A 19,951-nucleotide genomic window follows, 5' to 3' on the forward strand; every position below is an offset into this window, starting at 1 on the left:
CTATCTATAGTAGAAATGGAACTCAAGAGATTACCTTGCGGCACTATGCCACCTTGACCACCAAGCCTTGAACACTTTCCGAATATATTTGATTATTAAAAAGGTAGATTTCAAGGTCCGAATGGATCAAAAAGTATATGAGACTACGGCTAGGGGCATATCTAAGTTTTTCTAGGGTTTCTAGCTGAATTAGGATTTGTAAGACCTAAATTATGGTTTTAGATGCCTAAGGTCAAGGTAAGGTCTTCTGGATAGGGGAAAGCATGAGGAATTAGGCCATTCCTTGTTTTTCTCTAAAACTACATACTGAAGGGTATTTATAGAGCAACCTGGGTTAGTTTCTGGATCAAAACTACCAACTCTTGTATTCATCTAATTCAGAATGCTTTTAGAAGCTCGTATGGGTTGATGGGACATTACATGCGACTCAAACCCCTTGGAAACCTAATGTTCATCCCACTGAGCATTTTTTGGGATATTTCCTTTTGTGATGGCGATCCTTCTCTACTCTTAATGTTTAGTCGATCCTTCTTTGGTCTCTCATGAATTTTCCTCCTGCAACTTACTCATAAATTTAGGGAACATTTAGGGGGTGCATAAGGTTTTTCTCTTAATTTTGGTTTTCTATACTTCTTGACCCTCTAATTTTGTATTCATTCCTCCTTGAAGAGTAATTCAATATTCATGATATTCCATTATCATTATGCATTCATCTCGGATTTAGGTAGCATTATTATCTAGAGTACATATTTCATAAGAATTTCATCTTGAAGCTTGCCAGTCTATTGTAACATAGGTTCCACAATATTCTGCAATTTCTTTAAAAACAGCTTGCAACCAGGAGCGCAAGAGGAACCCATGGCCCCGATTCAAATACTTTGTTATAGAAAAACCTTGAGGATTGCAATTTTAAGACTCGTTTCTCTCTTTAGTGATTATTTCCAAGCTTCCCTGACCAAAAAAATGAAAAATAAGGGCAGGGTTCCTCGCAATCAATTGGATGCAGTGTTGGAAAAATCAAACCGGAACGGTTAACTGGCTATGGCACGGTTCAACCGGCCTAACTTGTAAACTGGCTAGTTCAACTATTCTAACCGGCTAATCTCAAGCAGTTAAAAAAGTCTTAAAACAATAAAAATTACAAAAAACCTATTAAAATATGAGATATGTATTTAAAGAAGGGAAGAGTTTATATAAGGTTGCAACCTTAAAATGTAGAATCATAAATGCACCTCAAAAATCTATCTGGAAAGGCTGTTTTAATGTTGAAAAACCCTATAATTGATCATCTCAACATATGCATGAATATTAAAAAAAAAAAACGTTATTGAGTCCCAAAAAAAGTGCATCTTGCAACATATTATCTAGACCGTCCATTTTCAAGATTTTCATATGTTTATAGATCTACTTGATTTTAGCCATTTTTTTAGTTTAAAATTTCTTAATTAGATATGAAAATAGTTTTTAAGATAATCCTAAAAACAATTTACAACAAAATTACATGTTATAATAAAATTTGGAGGTGCGCCTTAATTGGATTGTTTAATGTTGCAACCTTATAGAAACCGCACCTTTTAAAGAATGATTAAACAATGCACATCCAAATGAATTTGAAAATTAACGAAAAATAAATTTTAAATAATTGATTTGTGCTCAGAAGCATTTTGAAATTTTCTAAAAACGATGAGAAAATGTAAAAATAAATTTTAATGGCAAAAGTAATTTTCAATTTTTGCTATAATGATGAAAACATTAAAAATAAAATTCTTGAATTCACTACTAACTTTTTATGGTTGTATTAGTCATTTTTTTCTTCCCTAATATTTGGATTAGGAAATAATGGAGAAATGGATTTTATTTTGGTGGCCTATTTCAGCCAAAAATTACCAGGAAAAGAAAGTTCTCTTCCTCCAACAAAAAATGAGAGGCTACCTCCAATATTCCAACAAAAAATTAAAGAAAACAAGAAATTTCACAATAATGAGCTTTTTATGAGCAAAATTGGAGCCTACACTACTATTATGCCAAAACAGAATGCTTTTCTGGCCAAGAATGATCTTCTTCCAGTTTTCCAGCAAAGAATGAAGAGTCTCCCTATCTTGCTCTTTGGATGCAAATCACATCCATTTACATTGACAATGCACATTGCGTGGACAGCACAGCAACATGTGCATCCTAACGCACCAAAAATCGGCCCAAATTTTAACTCCTCGTTTAATATTCAAGTGCTTCAAAATTTAACTATATTTTTATAATTGGATTTTCGATCAAGAGTTTAATAGGTCAACAATCTCAACCACCGCCGTCATGAATCTAAAACCCAAAAACAAATTTCATATTTTAAAATTAGATACTTTAAACTTTGTTTTATGCTCATTGTTTTTTATTCCATTCACATAAAGTATTTTTTAGATTTAAATTCCATTTTCTTTTCATATTCATGATCATATGGGGATATGATTAGGGCTGGCAACAAGCCGGGCAGCCAGGCCCAACCCTAAAAAACGAAGGCCTGGCCACGAACTTGGACACAAGGGCTGCGCTAGGCCAAATTCAATCCAGCCCATTTCACTTTTTTTTTTTAGCCTTTTTTTGGTCTAACACGACTTTCTCTTCTGTGTAAAGAAGGGCCATAACCCGGTACTGGTCCTGCCTAAACAAGGTCCCGGGAGGGGGGGTTGGAAATAGTCTTAACTTTTGGCTTATGCATAAAATGACCGCTCTCAAGACTCGAACCTCTACATGTAAGAAATGGACTGGAACTTGCAATTTTTTCCTTAATAAGAGTGAACCTTCCGTACACCTACCTTCATATGCATAAGGGGGACCTCTTTGGTACAAAACTAGTAAACAAACAAGGGAAAAAACTTACCTTGCAGACAAAACCTCCATACCACACAGGCTTGCCTCTGACGAAGCAGCAGGTCAAGGAAACAACTTCCCACCTTTTACCTCCACACCCTACAACCCCATCAAAACAACCCAAATCATCCACATAACAGCAGATGCACCTGCCAACCTGTAGCCCGCACCAGAGGTCGACCACACGCGCACATCGTCCACTACAGGCCCACATAGTGAGCTAAGGTCATCCGACCTCGTGTTATAATACACACTATAGAAAGCAACACGCGTACGCTCAGCCTTTGCAGTGAAGGTCAAGTTAGCATCCATGTGTGTCATGTTTCCGGTAGGCGTGTAATGTATACCTCGAGCTTGGTCTGCAGCGAAAGCCATGACTGCAAGGGGCTTCAGGCATGAATCGTTGGCTTGGCCCATTGAGAAGGCGAGCATGTATGACCTTTCAGGGGTTGTCTCAACCATTTGAGAGATGATGCCTTCTTTGCCTGAGAGGAGTTCAATGGCTCGTTTGCCTTGAGGGACTGCAAAGTGGGTGGAGTCTATGTATCGAACAGCGCGATTTGATTCGATGATCCAACCGGGGAGTGGGGAGCTCTCCTCATCGAGGTTGGTCGGAAGAAGCACACCTAGGGACTCGTTACGGAACATCCAGGGGCCCTCCTCAAAATCGCCATTCACAACCACATTGTCTGTGAAAGAGGAAATTTGAGCCAGAGAGTAAAATTGTAATATAATTAGCAAAATTTTGTATAAAATGGTGAGACATTGGCAAATACAGTTAGCATTGTTAGCTATAAAATGGTGAGACAATGTGAATATGGAAACGCTCAATTGAAGTATACCATTGGCCCGTGGACAAATGAGAGACTTTATAGGGTCATCACCATCCAAAAATATTCAATCGTATAAGATGACAGGAATCGACTTAAGGTATAAGTTGTCAGCGTGGTGAGTGCCACAACATGACATTTAGAGTTTCATTTCTACCATACACTTATCTAACCTTAAAATAAAAAATAAAAAAAAACAAAAAAACAAAAAAAAAGCATAAGATGACCCAATCATGAAATCCTCACGTTGATTGGACGGCGATGAGCAATTAGGCTCTGGTTTTTCCTACACATACACCATACTGTCCCAAAAGGCTCCTACTCCTTTCTATCAATTTTTACACTACCAAGAGTTAGAACTAGCCTTTCAAAACCTGGATTCGTGAGGTGGATTGTCCATCCACCGATCCCTTGTTGGATCGCCGATCCATATCAGCTTGGATTGAAGATCTAAGAAAAGAAAAAGAAAAAAAAGGAAGCTATATATATTATTCAGATCGTATATTAAAAGGACATCAATTTGAACATGTTAGTAATAGACCTCGCAGCTACTCGCATTTGAACCGCATTCTTTACATTTATATATATATATATATATATATATATATATATATATATATATATATATATATATATATATATATATATATATATATATGAAAAAAGCTTGGATTCAATCACAACTTTAAGCCCACTAGCTCATATGTTTATATGAGCTAGTGGGCTAATCCCAGCTTTTTCATATATATATATATATATATATATATATATATATATATATATATATATATATATATATATATATATATAGAGGGTGTGGTTTCAATAAGGTTGCAACTTTAAACAATCCAATTAAGGCGCACCTCCAAATTTGATCATAACATGTAATTTTGTTGTAAAACATTTTTAGGATTATCTTAAAATCTATTTTCATATAATCTAATTAGAAATTTTTAAACTCCAAAAATAGTTAAAATCAAGGAGATCTATAAACATATGAGAATTTTGAATATGGACGACCTAGATAATGTGTTGCAAGATGCACTATTAATGAGACTCAAAAACTTTTTTTTTTATATTCATACATCTCGATGTCGAGATGATCAAATAGAGGGTTTTTCAATATTAAAACAACCTTTCTGATAGATTTTTTAGGTGCATCTGTAATTCTACATTTTAAGGTTGCAATCTTATATAAACTTTTCCTATATATATATATATATATATATATATATATATATATATATATATATAGAGCAAGTTTTTTATGCTTTCCCTATAGCATAAAACTTATATATTTCCCCTTATCCAATCGTCCATTCTGAATGGAGGGCTAAAATTGCCCCAATCAGAATGTCACGTCTTTATACAATAACCATAATTTTGATGGTTCCTCATTGTTCAGCAAGGATGCAGCATTCATGTGCAAGGATTAATCCCCAATTTACCGAGGGAAAAAACAAACCTCATGCTGGATTCCAGTATGGGACTGACGGATGTATGACAGGAATCACGTGCATAACCTACTATTTTTATTTTGACAAGGGAATGCGAATCCTACCCCTGAACTACCCTAAAAAAAAAACAAAGACGATCATATAAATGGTTTAAGAGGTCATAACCATTTTCTTTATTCTTTTCTTTTTTTGCTTTGGAAAATTTGTTCTCTCAGAGACCAGCAAGTGAGCGGCCATCCATTCTCTGTTTGAAAAGAAAATATATATATTTTGGTCACTATTTAAAAATAGAAAAAATGACTTATACCCCCTAAAATCTCCTTGTACAAACTTTAAGACGATTAGTTCCCGAATTACATTTTGTTGTTCTTTTCAAAAATCATCCTTTTGTTTTACTAAATGACAAGTGCATCCATTAGTCATCAATAATATATGGGTGCAGTTGGCATTCAGATGCATCCGGTAGAGATAAGGTGCACCTTCAAATTTTATCATAATATATAATTTTGATGTAAAATTTTCTTAGGAATATTTCAAAATCTATTTTTATATCTAATTATAAAATTTTAAATTTCAAAAATTATTAAAATCCAGTAGATCTATAAACATATGAAAATCTTGAAAATGGACGGTGTAGATAATATGTTGTAAATTTTTGAGACTTAAAATCTTCTTATTTTTCATGGTCATACATCTCGATGTCGAGATGATCAATCAAAGGGTTTTTCCATTTTTGATGGATTTTTGAGGTGCATCTATAGTTCTACATTATAAGGTTGCATCCATATATAAAAAGTTTCCATAATATATATATTTTTTACTTCATATACAAATTTTAATAATAACGACAACAAGAAGAACAACAACAATAATATATTAATTATTAAATAGTTCATCTCTTATAGATATTTTGATAAATTTTTTAATAAATGAACAAATAATAATAGATATCCATTAACAATTAATAAGGATCTTGATTTATTATTTTGCAAGTTCAAAAAATATTCATGCAATTGTAAAATAGGCCATAATATAAAAGAAAAATTTGTTTTTTTTCACGTCTAAATTTGTAGAGTAGGATCCACTGGGTAAGACTGGTTTTGGACAACGTAAGAGAAAGGGAAGGGAGCTGATTAATGGATGTGCTGGGCATTTTTTAAAATAAAAAGACTAAACTTGTGAAACGAACAAAGGGAATATAATGGGGGCTAACCGTCTCAAAGTTTCAAAGTTTTAAACTTGGGGGGTACAAGGGATTTTGGTGAACCTAGACATCTAGTAGGAATAAAAATTACAATGAGGGGATATCAGTCATTTTCCCTTAGTTGAAGTTAAATTTCAATAAATTTGAAAATGGGGTTGGAGTCGTGTTGGTAGCCCCTATTAAAGTCTAGGCTTCCAATCTCATCCAAGGCATTAAAAAACCACTAACAATTAAAAAAACAGGTAGGGGCTCCTCATTTCCACTACATTACCCAAAAAAATTGTGATCCTTGTAAAATAGTGATCTATCGAATATTTAGGGGTGCTTGATTGGACCAATTTGAATTGTGATTTGTTAGTGTGTTGTATGTTGTAGTGCTAGGAGCCATAGTGCAGGCGGTAGCGGTGACAGAAGCAATGTGATGATGGTAAGTCAGGTGGGGTTGGACCCTTGTGTGGTGGTAGGGCTGGCAATGGCCCGGCCAGTTTGGCCCCAATGCCCATGGGGTTGGTGTAGGTGTAGGTGTAGGTGTAGGTATAGGCGCAGCCCTAGCCTATGAGGCCCAGGCCAAGTCAAATAAAATCACCTAAAAAATAAAAATAAAAAATGCTAAGAAAATAAGACTGGATCGGGCCAAACCGGGATATGTCATGGCCCGGGCCGACCGTCTGGCCACATTATGTGGTGTAGTAGACCCTGGAATTTTAGGGCCATGCTGATCAGGTTAAGCTGGGCCACTTGGCCCATTACTACCCCTATGTGGTGGTGGTGGTAGTGGAGTAGGGTGGTGGTAGTGTTGGTCGTGGAGCAAGTGATGGGGTGGGGGAATCGGTGTTGACTAGGTAGTGGAGGCATGTCGTGGTCATGTTGTTGGTGGTGGCTGCCACAATTACATTAGTGTGAGCGCCCTATCATTGCTAGCAAACAATATATATTTGAAAATCAGACAACTCTTTAGGTCCAATTGCAAACGGAGGCCAAACAGTCAAATGCCAATTTGGCCTAAAACCAAATGGTGCCCTAAAAATTTAAACTTACTCTTTTTGAAAGACGGATATTAGAAAAACAACAAAAAGAACAAGGAAAATTCCAAAACTTGTACTCCTGTTGTTATTCTCTGCAAGTGATACGAATAGATATAAGCATTCTACCTCACAAATAAACAAATTTCTTATAATATTTGCAAGTTATAGAAAAATCAATAATAAAAAATCAGTGATGGACGATTAAAGAGAAGCACATGGGAATGGTTAATAAAATTCCAAAGCAAAACCGCCAACTCCATTCAAGTAAAACATGCCATCTATCAGTGTTTTGAAAATCAGATAGGTGGGTTTAATAGGTCGCTCACCAGTTCCGAGCCGGATTGGCAGACTAAATGAATTTAGTAAAGAAAAAAGGATTTTACATGTTTGGGCTTGGAATCTATTTGTGTTAATTTGAATCTAAATTCACTCAAAAAATGAAGTTTTTACATTTTAAATCTCATTTTTTTAGGGTGAATCAGTCCGAGTGACCAAGACTGGTTCCAAAGCGGCTCCCAAATTGGGGACCAAGACCGCTCCTCACCGGTTTTAAAGCGGCTCCAAATTTTCGAAAAACTTCCCACCTATAGTAAAAATAAGGAAAAAGTCTATATAAGGTTGCAACTTTTTTCAAAGAAATAACGTTGCAGTAATCTACAAAGTCCACTTTGTTTATAGAAATAACGTTGCAGTAGTCTATACAGTCTATTTTACTAGAATATTGTATATTAGAAACTATTTTAAAAAACGTGTCATATATTGACACAATGTCAAAAAAATATGTCTAATCTACACCACGCAAAACAGACCGTGTAGAATAAGGTAACCTTATTTCTACAATCAAGATTGAAATTTATACAAACCACACCTCAAAAACAAATGTATGTTGTATACACGGGACTATATATAGTCCGCATGTGGCAGAATAGTAGCCCAAGCGGTACGGGAAGACAATCCCCAACATAGATAACAACGAAGGGTTGATACGAACCATTCCATACCTCTAAGTGCAAAACACTATGCCGAAACTTGGGTGATAAATGTAAACCACACATCTTTGGGTACTAATGGCCTGGATCAAATTGTAAACAATTCTGTACAATGGGATCAATGCATGAAATAGGGGAAAATATTACTAAAAGGGCTGAAACCCTTCGAAAAATCATTAAAGATCTCAAAGTGCCCCAGTTAACAGTTGAAGGCGTACTTTTTCTTTTTTTCATTTCACTTGATACTTCAAAAAAGAGAAAAATAAAAATCCTCAAATCGCCCTTGTCCCACATTTGGAATACAAAATAACGATGGCTATTTTAGTAATTTAATCTCTAAGAGGCCTCATTTAAATAATGAAAATATCTTAAGTTGTTTCGTATTAGTAATTTGTAACTTGATACATGCAAAGCATTTAAGTTCAAAATGATAAAAATAACCCTAGTTCCACATTACAAATCTTATTTACAATGCGGAACAACTAAGGCCTTGTTTATCATTTAGTTGAAGCCTCTTAGGGGTTAAATTATATCAATGCCCATGATTGTCCCACGTTCCAAATGCTAAACAAGGGAAATTTAGGTATAATTTTTATTTGTAATGTGGAACAACTAAGGGCATTTTTATCATTTCGTTTAAGCCTCTTTAGGGTTAAATTACATACGTGCTTATGATTATCTCATATTCCAAATGCCGAACAAGGGAAAATTAGGTATTTTTATTTTTTTGAAGAGGTATCTAACGTAAATAAAAAAAAATGCCCTCAAACGCTATTAGAGATTATTTGACCCTTTTAATGATTTTGTAAAGTTTTATCCATCAACAGGGCATGAATGAGACCTCCAAATAATAATTCGGGTTACTTTTGTTATTCTTTACCTTATTTTGTAAAATTGATTTACCAATAGGTAGATGATAAATTTTCATGGATCAGTTATTAAAACCAGTGTTCAAAGCAATTACTTGGGCTGGGTATGTATAGGAAAAAACGGCCCGTTAGAATGGAACCGGGACTTTCCTGAATCCAATTAGCCCCAGTTTTCGGGTACTAGTACTACGACTTACCCCCCAAAAAAATTTCTTAACCAAAACTGGTCGGAAAGTACATGAACGTTTTTTTACTTACCAGCCTATTTTCTGCTAACCATACCAATTTTTTTAAAAAATAGGTAATAACACAAATAACAACCGTTGTGAAACAATTCTCAGTTATTTGTAGCAGTGGCTGTTATTTATAGCAAAACCTGTGAGTTTTTATTTGTTTCACTATGATTCGATTTTTCAGCTGTTTTCAGGTTTTTCAAGTCAATTATTGATTGAAATAATTGATTTCTACTATAAAACAATCGATTTGTAACAAAATACACATCGAAAATCAAACTTTTTTTACCGACTTTTTGTCCTTCACGGTTTCAAAAAAATCAACTAAACTACATATTTGTGGCCTCGTTTCATCAGAGCATATCATTGACTTCAATCTTGGCTTGTTGTCCAACATTAATTGTATAGTAAGAAATATCGTGGCGAACCTAGTAGTGGACTCCCTAACAATCTCTCTCATGCAATACTGCACCAAATCTCGGATTTTCGATGAAATTAGGGCTTCAACTTCCAACTAACTCTTGATGTACAAAAGACCCAGATTGTGACCGAGAAAAACCCAAAAACGATGTCACAATCTGTAGTTTAACGGATTGTTTCGAAAAGGTGAAAAACACAAAAAAGCAACAAAAAAATTTGATTTTCGGTGGGTTTCCAATTGCAAATCAATCGTTTAATACTAGAAAATCAATTATTGCACTCAATAATTGATTGAAAAATCCTTAAAAAGTCTGAAAAATTTTGGAAAAATCGAAATCAAATAAAAAACATGGGTTCTATTGCAACTAACAGGTCCATGCTGCAAATAACAGGATATTATTTCATTACGGCCTTTATTTACATTATTACAACATTTTTTTTTAAACTGGTCCGGTTAGAAGAAGACCAGCCGGTTAGTTAAAAAATTGGCCAGTTCTTATACTTTTTTACCAGTTTTGGTCTGAAAATTTATTTTTTTTAGAGGGGGGTGAGGTAAATTATAACTAGTACCCTAAAATCGAGGCTACATGAAACTAGGAGGGTCCCAGTTCCTTTCTAACCGGCTGATTCCGGTTGGCTGTTTTTTCCAAAATTGAACAAAACACAACTAAATGACGTTAAAAAAGTAGTGAAAAATAGATTTTGACAAATAAATCAATTTAAGAGTGGGGGATATTTTAGAAATAATCCAAAAGGAGGGAAATTTAAAAAAACAATATTCATATGGCCAAAAAAACTTTCAAAATATTCCTAAATTTTTTCTTTGTTTTTTTGAAATATTTTTTTAAGATCTCCAAGTTGAACACCGTAGGGATACTCACGCTTGCCACGATGGCGGGCCCGAGCAATGGAACACTCTCTAAAAAAAAACGTAGAAGCTGGGGTGAGTGTTGGTCAAGTATGTAGACAAGGCTTGACATGTGCAAACATGCAATTTTTTATAAAGATTGTATATAGAGTAAATGTACACAAAGAGACTCTTTATTATCACTCGTCATTTACATCTTAAATCAGGTTGTAAGTGTTTCATTCACTAGAATCAAAATTCAAAAACAATTTTTCGTACTTTATGACACACCCCAATCCATCCAATTTGATATCTAATTGCAAAGAGTGATTCTGGCTTCTATGTAACAATGGTATGTATGTACATTCTACCCAGAAGGTAATGGGTTACTCCTACAACACATCTTTGGACAATGCTCAACACTCTAAGCTGAGTAGCAAGAGCAACTTTTAATTTGTTATGAGCTCAAACGATGGATTCAATAAGTTCTTGCCAATAAACGCGGCCGCTTAATAGAAACATTAAACTGAAGGCCCAAACAAAATGAGCACCTAAGAAAAAAAGGCCATATGCGGATAATGAAGAACCATAAGACTGAATCACTTGAGAGGCTTGTGCCTATAAAAAATCTCGGTGCCATCCGTTATTAGGAAATATATATAATGCGACCATTTACTTTTGATACTATGATGTCACAATCATTATTGACCATTAGATTTAAAATCAAGTGGTTGAAGATGTGTCATTGTTTAGGCACAAAGTCCAAAACAAAATTTAACGAATATTGTGATACATTTTTATCTATTGAATTCACATTCAATGGCTAAAAGTGATTGTAACCTCCTTGTACTAAAAATAAATGGTCTCATAGCATACAATCCTTATTTATTACGTAATTTCATGTAACAATTTTATAGTAATATAATGAAACAATTTTTAAAAACTATAATTTTTTCAACTTAACATTATTTTCAATCAAATGAACAATAACAAAAAAAAAAAATTGAAAATATATCATAAAAAGTGTTTTTTTTTTAAACCCGATTAGCATGGGCCATCCTTTTGGTGGATACTTAAGACCTAAGCCTCAAAAGATTTTTGTTTTATTACTTTTCCAATTTTAATTTTGTTTATGATTTTAGTATCATTAGATGAACAATGTTAAGAAAAAATTGAATTTGAGTTCGTAAAAATCTAGATCTTAAAATTCATTAAATGGATGGTCTAGATTCATTGTTGGAGGAAGACTCATTTTGACTATATCTACGGTGCTATTACAAACACATATGATTGATTTGATTTAACATAAATGCGTAAATTTTGATAAATATTTATTTAATAGTAAAAAGTCACCAAAATTGAAAATCATCTATTTCTCTCTCATTTTTCAGCCAAATCTGTCAAATTCATCCCCAAATTATTCCTCTCGTTGATCTACCATAGCCCTAATAAAAATTTTAAAATTAAAACCGAAAAACTCGAATATCGAAATTAGTCCTTTTTTAATCATTCTTCTCACCGTTTCACCCTTTTATTTGATTCTACTCTATTTCTCATGTCTTTCCACCCGACAAAACACCATTTTGACCATTTTCTACTACTTCATAAGATGTACATATTTTCTTAAGTATATGCTCCTATTAGATGAAACCAAAAGATAAATAATTAAGTGTTTTATTTTATTTTGAGCTCTATTATTTCTTACAATTCTTTAAAACTTTATCAAGTTCAAAGTTCGAACCTTAAACACATCGCAAAAATAGGCTTCAAAATTTTTAAAGTTTATCTTTCAAACTTTTAGGGGTCAACTTTTCAAACTTTAAAAAGGTGTTCATTGTTTATAATTTTAATAATTGCCTTAAACTATTGCAAAAAAAACATATTTTTCAATTTCAAATGATTTAGTATGTTTAATATATTCAAACATATTTGACTTAATTAATTGTTTCAATTTTAAAAGGTCAATCCTGACATCATCATCATCCTCGTCAAAGCCTTTCCCCAACTAATTGAAGTCGGTTATACAAATCCTGGTCCGTCACTTTTTTCTACTAAAGTTCTTAGTGAGGCCATAAGTCCCTATATGTTTTCTCATTAATTTCAACTATGCCCTTTTAAATCCATCCCTTCTCTTTTGAGCCTTCCACTTGGACTAACTCGTTGTTATGCTTTTTTAGCTTTCCACTTGAACTAACTCGCACCTCCTAACAAGTGTTATATTGGATCTGCACCACACATGGCCTGCCTACCAAAATCTACTATCTCTTATCTTATTGCCTATTGGTACCACACTTAAATATTTCCTAATGTATTCATTTCGAATTCTGTCCCTTCTTGTCTTGCCACGCATCCATCTCAATATCATCTAATCTATTATACTCAATCCTGATCCGTTTTTCTAAACATTGGGTTTTGAATTCTATACAGAATACGCCTAATTAAAATTTAATCAACAAACAATATGTTATAGGGCTTTTTAGATCACAATTAATTTTATTCGGAATGAACTATGTTTTTTAAAACAAATATACTTAAATAATGTTGTTTTGTTAGATGTTTGGTATGTATCTTGGTTTATTTAACCATTTAACTTTTTGGGCAATTTTCAGCTATTTGTAGCTGATTCTAGCAAAAAAACAAATAACTTTCAGCCAAGTACTTTGAATGAAGTAAAAACAGATTTTTAGAAAGATAAAATTATATATTAAATTGTTATAAGTTCAACTCAAATAACTTTATGGTGAACACTGTCAAACAACAAACAATTCATTATCAATAGCATTTTTTTTTTTAAACAGTGAATTTATCATCGATAACGAGTACATCCAAATAGAACCTTAGAGATAAATTCCTTGTGTTTCTATTTGTAATCCGTAGAATAGGATATAACTCCTACAAGACACATTTCTCCATGTTCGAAATATAGAAAATCTAATACAGGTACTCTTAAGGAGTAAGGATCATTTCTTGATAAAGTCATCCTTTAGGTTCCTTGGATAGGATAACTCTTATAAAAGCTAGACACTCTGGTGAGGGATGTCTGCACCTCAAACGCGAAAAAAAATGAGGTGTCTTTCCTACAATGCGTGTAGGGACAGTGTTAATACATGCTCAAGTGTTAATATGCGACGTCAAGTTAAAAGCAATATAGTTTTGGTATCGTCGCTGTACAACTTTAAAACATGGAAATATTTTACAGTAGAGAAGAAAAAGAAAAAAAAGTAGGAATAAGACACGGGAAAAGTTTATATAAGGTTGCAACCTTAAAATGTAGAATCACAGTTGCACCTCAAAAATCTATTGAAAATGTTGTTTTAATGTTGAAAAAACCTTCTAATCGATCATCTTGACATTGAGATGTATGAATATAAAGCAAAAAGTTTGAGTCCTAAAAATAGTGCATCTTGCAACACATTATCTAAACTGTCCACTTTCAAGATTTTCATATATTTATAGATCTACTTGATTTTAACCATTTTTTGAATTAAAATTTTCTAAATAGATATGAAAATAGATTTTAAAATAATATTAAAAAAATTTTATAACAAAATTACATGTTATGATAAAATTTTAAGGTGCACCTTGATTGGATTGTTTAAGGTTGCATCCTTGTAGAACATAAGACATTTATGTTTAACTTTTCAAAAAACAATTCCCTCACTCCGGAAGATTCCCGCATGCTAAAGTGAGACCTCTAGATACACGGAGCAATTGGTTTTTTTTTTTTTTTTTTTGCTATCAATCATTTATCTGCTGCCAGCTTTACTTGAAGTGAATGATACAAAATGAATTACAATAAGAGAAAGTATAATGAGACCATTTTCTTTTGATACAAGGTGGTCACATTAATCTTATCCATTGGATGTGAAATTGGGTGGCTGCAATTAATCCATTGACCAAGCTCAAACTTAAAAAGAATTTCCTCGAACTTTATGACACATCCAAGCTATCAAATTTCACATCAAATGGTTGTAAGTAATTGTGACAACCTTGTATTAAAAGTAAATGGTTTCATTTTTTATAATAGCAAGAAAATTAAAAGACATTAAATCCATGAAAGTGACCCTGAAAGAACATAAAATAGAAAGACATGCAAAATTATATGAAAGAATATGAGATACTAATGGAAAAGAACCACAAAAACAATAGCAGGTGGGCTGGCAATGGGCCAGTGGCCCAGCCTAGCTCTAAAATGTAGGTCCTGTACCACAAATTGTGTAGCCCAAGGGCTAGACTAGGACTAGTGCCTACCTGCAGCCCCTATCCGAGGCTCTTTTTTTTTTTTGTGTTACTTTTCCTTCATTTGTTTTTGGCCCGGCCTAGCCTAATCAAGGCCAGGGCCAACCCTATGGGAACAAGGACCGGGTAGGGCCAAGGTTGGCTGGGCCAATTGCCACCATCGTTGCAGCCCAGGCAAAAATAGAAAATTGTTTTCATGGCAGAAAACCTGAGAAAAACGAAAGGTAACTCATACAACATCAATGGTGTTAGTGTAGCATATGATATCTATACCACGAAGCATCCACCATCAATTCTATTTTACTGTGGGAGATCAAGCATACCCAGGCACATATGTCACTGGGAAACTGCAATTACTCTCCACCATCATCAAAATGGACCCATGTTGTGTACCACGAATCATACACAAGTGGTGTGAATAATATATTTTCTAAAATGATCATAGAGGAAAAGAGAAAAGATACATAAATCATGGAAGCCAAGCATGAATAAAGCAGTTTGAGGGTCCCATGGAGGGAAAAGATTGGACAACAAATATGGTGGCTTTGCAACCCCCAAGAAAATAAGATTCACCTAGGATTGTTTTACTCAACTAAAAAAAACAAAAACAAAAAAAAAGAATTTATGCTAATATCTCCGATAATTTTAGATTAAAAAATATATTTCTTACCTAGGAGATCAAGCGTACAATGAGCTCCTACAAGTGCACCTCTAACAAAGCAGGCTGGGAAAGCATTGATAAGGAGAGGTGATATGACGTCACATTTTTCGGTCTTTCTTTTTTATTGTTTACAAGTGCTCCTGCATTCCATTACGGTGAATACATTTTTTTGAATTAAAAAGTGCGTGCGGTTGGTATAAGGTTGCAATCTTTAGGCTTGAAAATTTATTTTCATATTAAAATATAAAATCTTAAACTCCAAAAATAGAATAAATGAAGTAGATTTATAAACACTTGAAAATCTTGAAATCATATCACCTAAGATAATTTGTCTTAAGATATACTATTTTTAGGATTCAAAATTCTTTTTCTTTTCATATTCATACATCTCGATACCAAGATGATCAATCAAATAATTTTCCAACATCGAAACAACCTTCTATGATGGATTTTTGAAGTGCACCTTAATTCTACATCTTAAGGTTGCAACCATACATAAATTTTTTCCTTAAAAATTTGGGTATCACCCTGACGAGTATTTTCAAATAAAAAGCTAAATATCTAATTAAAAATATATTTTATTCAAGATATTAAGTGTAGATATAATCTAGCATTAACACAATGCAAGGCGTAAAAAAGGTGCGTGTAGCTCCCTTCCGCTCCTTCACTTTGGCGGTCAAGTTCCAAATGTCCCCCAATTACGAAATTATCGAAGTGAATATTTCCAGTAAAATAACAAAAAATAAAAGAGCACATTAATGTAAAATATAATATAGTGGAGACATCTTTAGGAAAATTATGGAAAATTAATGTAAAATATAATATATTGAAAATATTTTTAGAGAGAAATTATCTATAATTTCAAGTTTTAGTGAGAGAATTTGTATAATTTGCCTCCAAAACTTTTGAGATAGTTTCGTTCTCTTGAATTTGAAATTTGAGATAGTTTCTTTATCCAAAAATTTTGATATAGTTTTTCTTTCTAAAATTTCAAATTTGAAGTTTTTAGAGAAAAATTATTTTAAAACAAATAAGGGTACTTTTGTCCAAAAATAAAAAATATTGAGATTAATAGTGTGTTTTAAAAAGTATTTTGTTGGGGGTAAAAAAAAAAAAAAAGTATTTTGTTGGCTGTAAAAGAGACTTGCATCTCTCTATTTCTTCATCTTGTAACATTTGCAACAATGGAACCATGCTCCCTTATATTTAATGAAAGTTGTTGTGAACATTCCAAAAAAAAAAAAAGTAGTTGGAAAAAATTAATGGTTTACGAAAATCATTCCGCCACCAGTCACCAGAGGAAGTTATATATGGTAGGATGGACCAATAAACCCATAAATTACAGTAGCTACTATGATTAAAAACATGTATGACAACTCTGAAGAATAAATATACAGGTAATTTTTATGAAGAATAGCAAGCCTACTCTGGTAGGTATGGAACAACTGAATTTCATGAACAAAGCAGTAAAAAGCACCAAATCTGGTTGCTCTGAGTTATAGGTCATTCAAAGCCCATAAATGGTATCATACAATACTGTATATTTTTCTTCTTTTTCCTTTTTTATGATATGGATGTATGTACACTCATTTTATTCAGTAAAATTCAGTTATTTATACAGAAAACACACAAAAATTTCATTTTATCAAGTGTAAATAATAAATAGTCAGATGATTCAATGAAGATCACTCATCAAGAACACATGTTGCATAGCCACTAAAACTGAGATAACCAGATAATTTTGGGGAAAAATCAAAGCGACACACCTATTGTTTGGGATTTCTAATCAACATACAAATTTAATTACTCTTAACAGCTAATTTAGTGGGAAAAACTACTGGGAAAAGTTCCGCGATCAGAACATTAGGGTTGTTCATCGAAGGCACAATGAACACCTATTAAGCTGGCATAATAAAAGGAAAAATCTATTTCATGACAACGCTCATGTGCCTAGCAATGTTTAAGAATGCAGAAGGCGGCACCTAGGCGTCGCCTTGGCCGCCTATGCAGATGCTTGATATAAAAAGAAATTAGAAAAATGCTTCATAATTTCCATAAAATTCAAGCATACAAGATAATCTATTTCTTCTGGCTAAGTTTCAAATTCCAATAGAGCCCCAAGACAATCTATGTTACCAAAACTCAAGGGACCTAGTTCCAATTGAAAAACCAAGAGCAAGTCTAAATTCTCCATTGCTTTACGATATGTGAACACTTAGTTTTAGGGTGACATGGACGGTCTAGATAATTTGTTACAATATACACTATTTTTAGAGCTAGAAATCTTTTTTTTTTTTTTCACAACCATAATTTTCAAGTCAAAATGATCGATCTAAAGGTCTTCCAATACTTGAATTGTAATTTTGAATGAGTTATGAAGTGAGGTTTTACTTACTTTAATTAACCATTTTCCAAAATTAAAATGACAGATAAAGTTCCAGCAGACGTACCTTTGGGCTTATCAGGAGTGAAAAGCTTCTTAATGGCAATGTCATCAATGATGGGTCCACAAGTGGGGTCATCCTCCATGCCAGGGTTCCTGAACACCAGCTTAGAGTCTTCAGACTGAGCCACAAAAGCCCAAGCATAGGAATCCCATCCCTGAACACTGTAAAGTGTTTGAAGATCAACACTCTGAGTAGCAGGGGGCACTGAAATGTTGATCGACTCTAACTGGGCACAAGTCCTTGCTGCACTGAAAGTAACGGAGTAAGTCGAGCCCTTCTCGAGCTTAATGTCCTGATTTATCTCTGCATCGTTACCAAGCCTTGCGGCGTGAGAACCTTGTGGAACTATAAGTATCATTCCGCCCTGTTTTTGGCCTGAGCTCACTAGTTCAATGGTGCCATTGCTCTGCCAACCTGGAATTTCAGAGGTCTCTGGTTCTCCAAGGCCCCCACTTGGGAATCCATTTGGTGGAGGAGTCTCAAAATCACCATTACTGATAAGGCCTGCAAGCATTTAAGGCGAAAAGATATAAAAGTTGCAGAGAGTACTGAAATTGAACTGAGAGATGGAAAGGAGAAACCAAATGTCGATTGGGAAAATTACTAGACAGAGAGCAAAATAGAAATCTATATGTAAAGCCCGTGAATTCTTGGAAAAATGAAAACAGCTCCCCACAAAATTAGTTAAATATATTCAGTGAGAGAAAAGAAAACCAAACTTATGTCGATAAAGAATGATTCAGAAATCGAGAGTACCAAATCAATGATCAAAACATTAGACAACAAAGACAGAGAGACTATACCAAACTCGCTTTCAGAGAAAATAGTAATGAAAAATACATTTCACAACGAATATCATTCGCACTCTATTTCAAATCAGAAAATGTAATGAATAAGACTTAAATATCACAACTCGCAACTAATATCTGAATACAATGCACTCGATATTTTCATCAAATAATTGCAACAAAGTAAATAAATTAGAACAAAAACAAAGCAAATCACATTCACGAGAGAAGCCGTTTTCTACAACAATGCAGATTCATTTCAAACCCCGAAGAAGTGAAAAACAAAAAAAAACAACAAAAAAAAAAAAAAAAACCAAAAAAAGGTTTATGCGAAAGCCCCAAATCCATTACCAGATTTGAAAACTAAAACGACGAAAGAACAAAAAAAAAACGAAAAAGAAACAAAAAAAAAAAATGCTAGCTTAATCTTTAAAACAAATGCAAGGATTTTTCTCGAAAGAAAGGGTAGTCAGTACCGTCGTCTGCAGCTACATGGGAAGAGAAAAAGCAAAACACAGAGACGAAGAAGCACGTGAGTCGAGCCATTCGATCTAAGCCAGCTACAGATGCTGCCATCTCTCTCTCAACAACTCTCTCTCTCTCTAAATCTTAGAGGGACATTAGAGAGAGAAAGGAGGCCACGAATGGACCTGCCTTAAACCCGATTCGAGAGTCGGTGCCCCTCTCCGTTACTCTGCTTCACTCTCTCCTCACTCACTCACTCACTCTGTAACAAAGAGTTTGGATAAATAAAGAAAGAAAGGAAAAAGTTTATATAACATCTCAACTTTATACTGTACTGGTAAGGTGCACCTAAAATTATCAAATCGATCATCTAGACAGTTTTTCTTTTGCTGAAAAATTATCAAATCGATCATCTTGATATTAAGATTAATAAACATAATAATAAAAAAAAATTTATAATTATATTATTAGTTAATCTTCTAACACATCATATGAACCATCCATTTTTCAATATTTTCAAGTGTTTATAAATCATAATTTCTGAAACTTTAAATTTTATAATCGAAAACAACAATAGATTTTTATATCATTGCGCCGCTTGTAGCACCAAAGTAC

General features: G+C 33.6%; 1 protein-coding gene across 2 annotated transcripts; it reads right to left on the reverse strand.

The window, feature by feature from the left end:
- Window positions 1-2,752: 2,752 nt before the first annotated feature.
- On the reverse strand, window positions 2,753-19,617 carry LOC18435235 (choice-of-anchor C domain protein, putative (Protein of unknown function, DUF642)). 2 transcript variants are annotated; one of them, XM_006845285.4, is made up of 3 exons: window positions 19,348-19,617; window positions 18,087-18,587; window positions 2,753-3,551 (listed from the first exon to the last, which is right to left on the reverse strand). In XM_006845285.4, the coding sequence occupies exons 1-3, from the start codon at window positions 19,445-19,447 to the stop codon at window positions 2,962-2,964; spliced, it is 1,191 nt and encodes a 396-aa protein (XP_006845348.1). In that variant the 5' UTR covers window positions 19,448-19,617; the 3' UTR covers window positions 2,753-2,961. The 2 variants fall into 2 exon arrangements, with proteins under 2 accessions (XP_006845348.1, XP_088718376.1); XM_088862250.1 differs by lacking the exon at window positions 2,753-3,551 and adding an exon at window positions 10,417-13,813.
- Between the last annotated feature and the right edge of the window lie 334 nt (window positions 19,618-19,951).

The sequence above is a fragment of the Amborella trichopoda genome, chromosome 3 (assembly GCF_054954075.1).
Source record: "Amborella trichopoda isolate Santa Cruz 75 chromosome 3, AtrichopodaSantaCruz75HAP2 v2.0, whole genome shotgun sequence".
Classification (NCBI taxonomy): Eukaryota; Viridiplantae; Streptophyta; class Magnoliopsida; order Amborellales; family Amborellaceae; genus Amborella; species Amborella trichopoda.

What these genes read in the sequence shown, in the direction of transcription:
- LOC18435235 (XM_006845285.4), bottom strand. Translation starts at nt 19,447, where the DNA reads ATGGCAGCATCTGTAGCTGGCTTAGATCGAATGGCTCGACTCACGTGC. An exon ending in CCATGTAGCTGCAGACGACG is followed by an intron (nt 18,588 to 19,347) that starts GTACTGACTACC and finishes AAATGCTTGCAG; the next exon opens with GCCTTATCAGTAATGGTGAT. An exon ending in CACTCCTGATAAGCCCAAAG is followed by an intron (nt 3,552 to 18,086) that starts GTACGTCTGCTG and finishes CCTCTTTCACAG; the next exon opens with ACAATGTGGTTGTGAATGGC.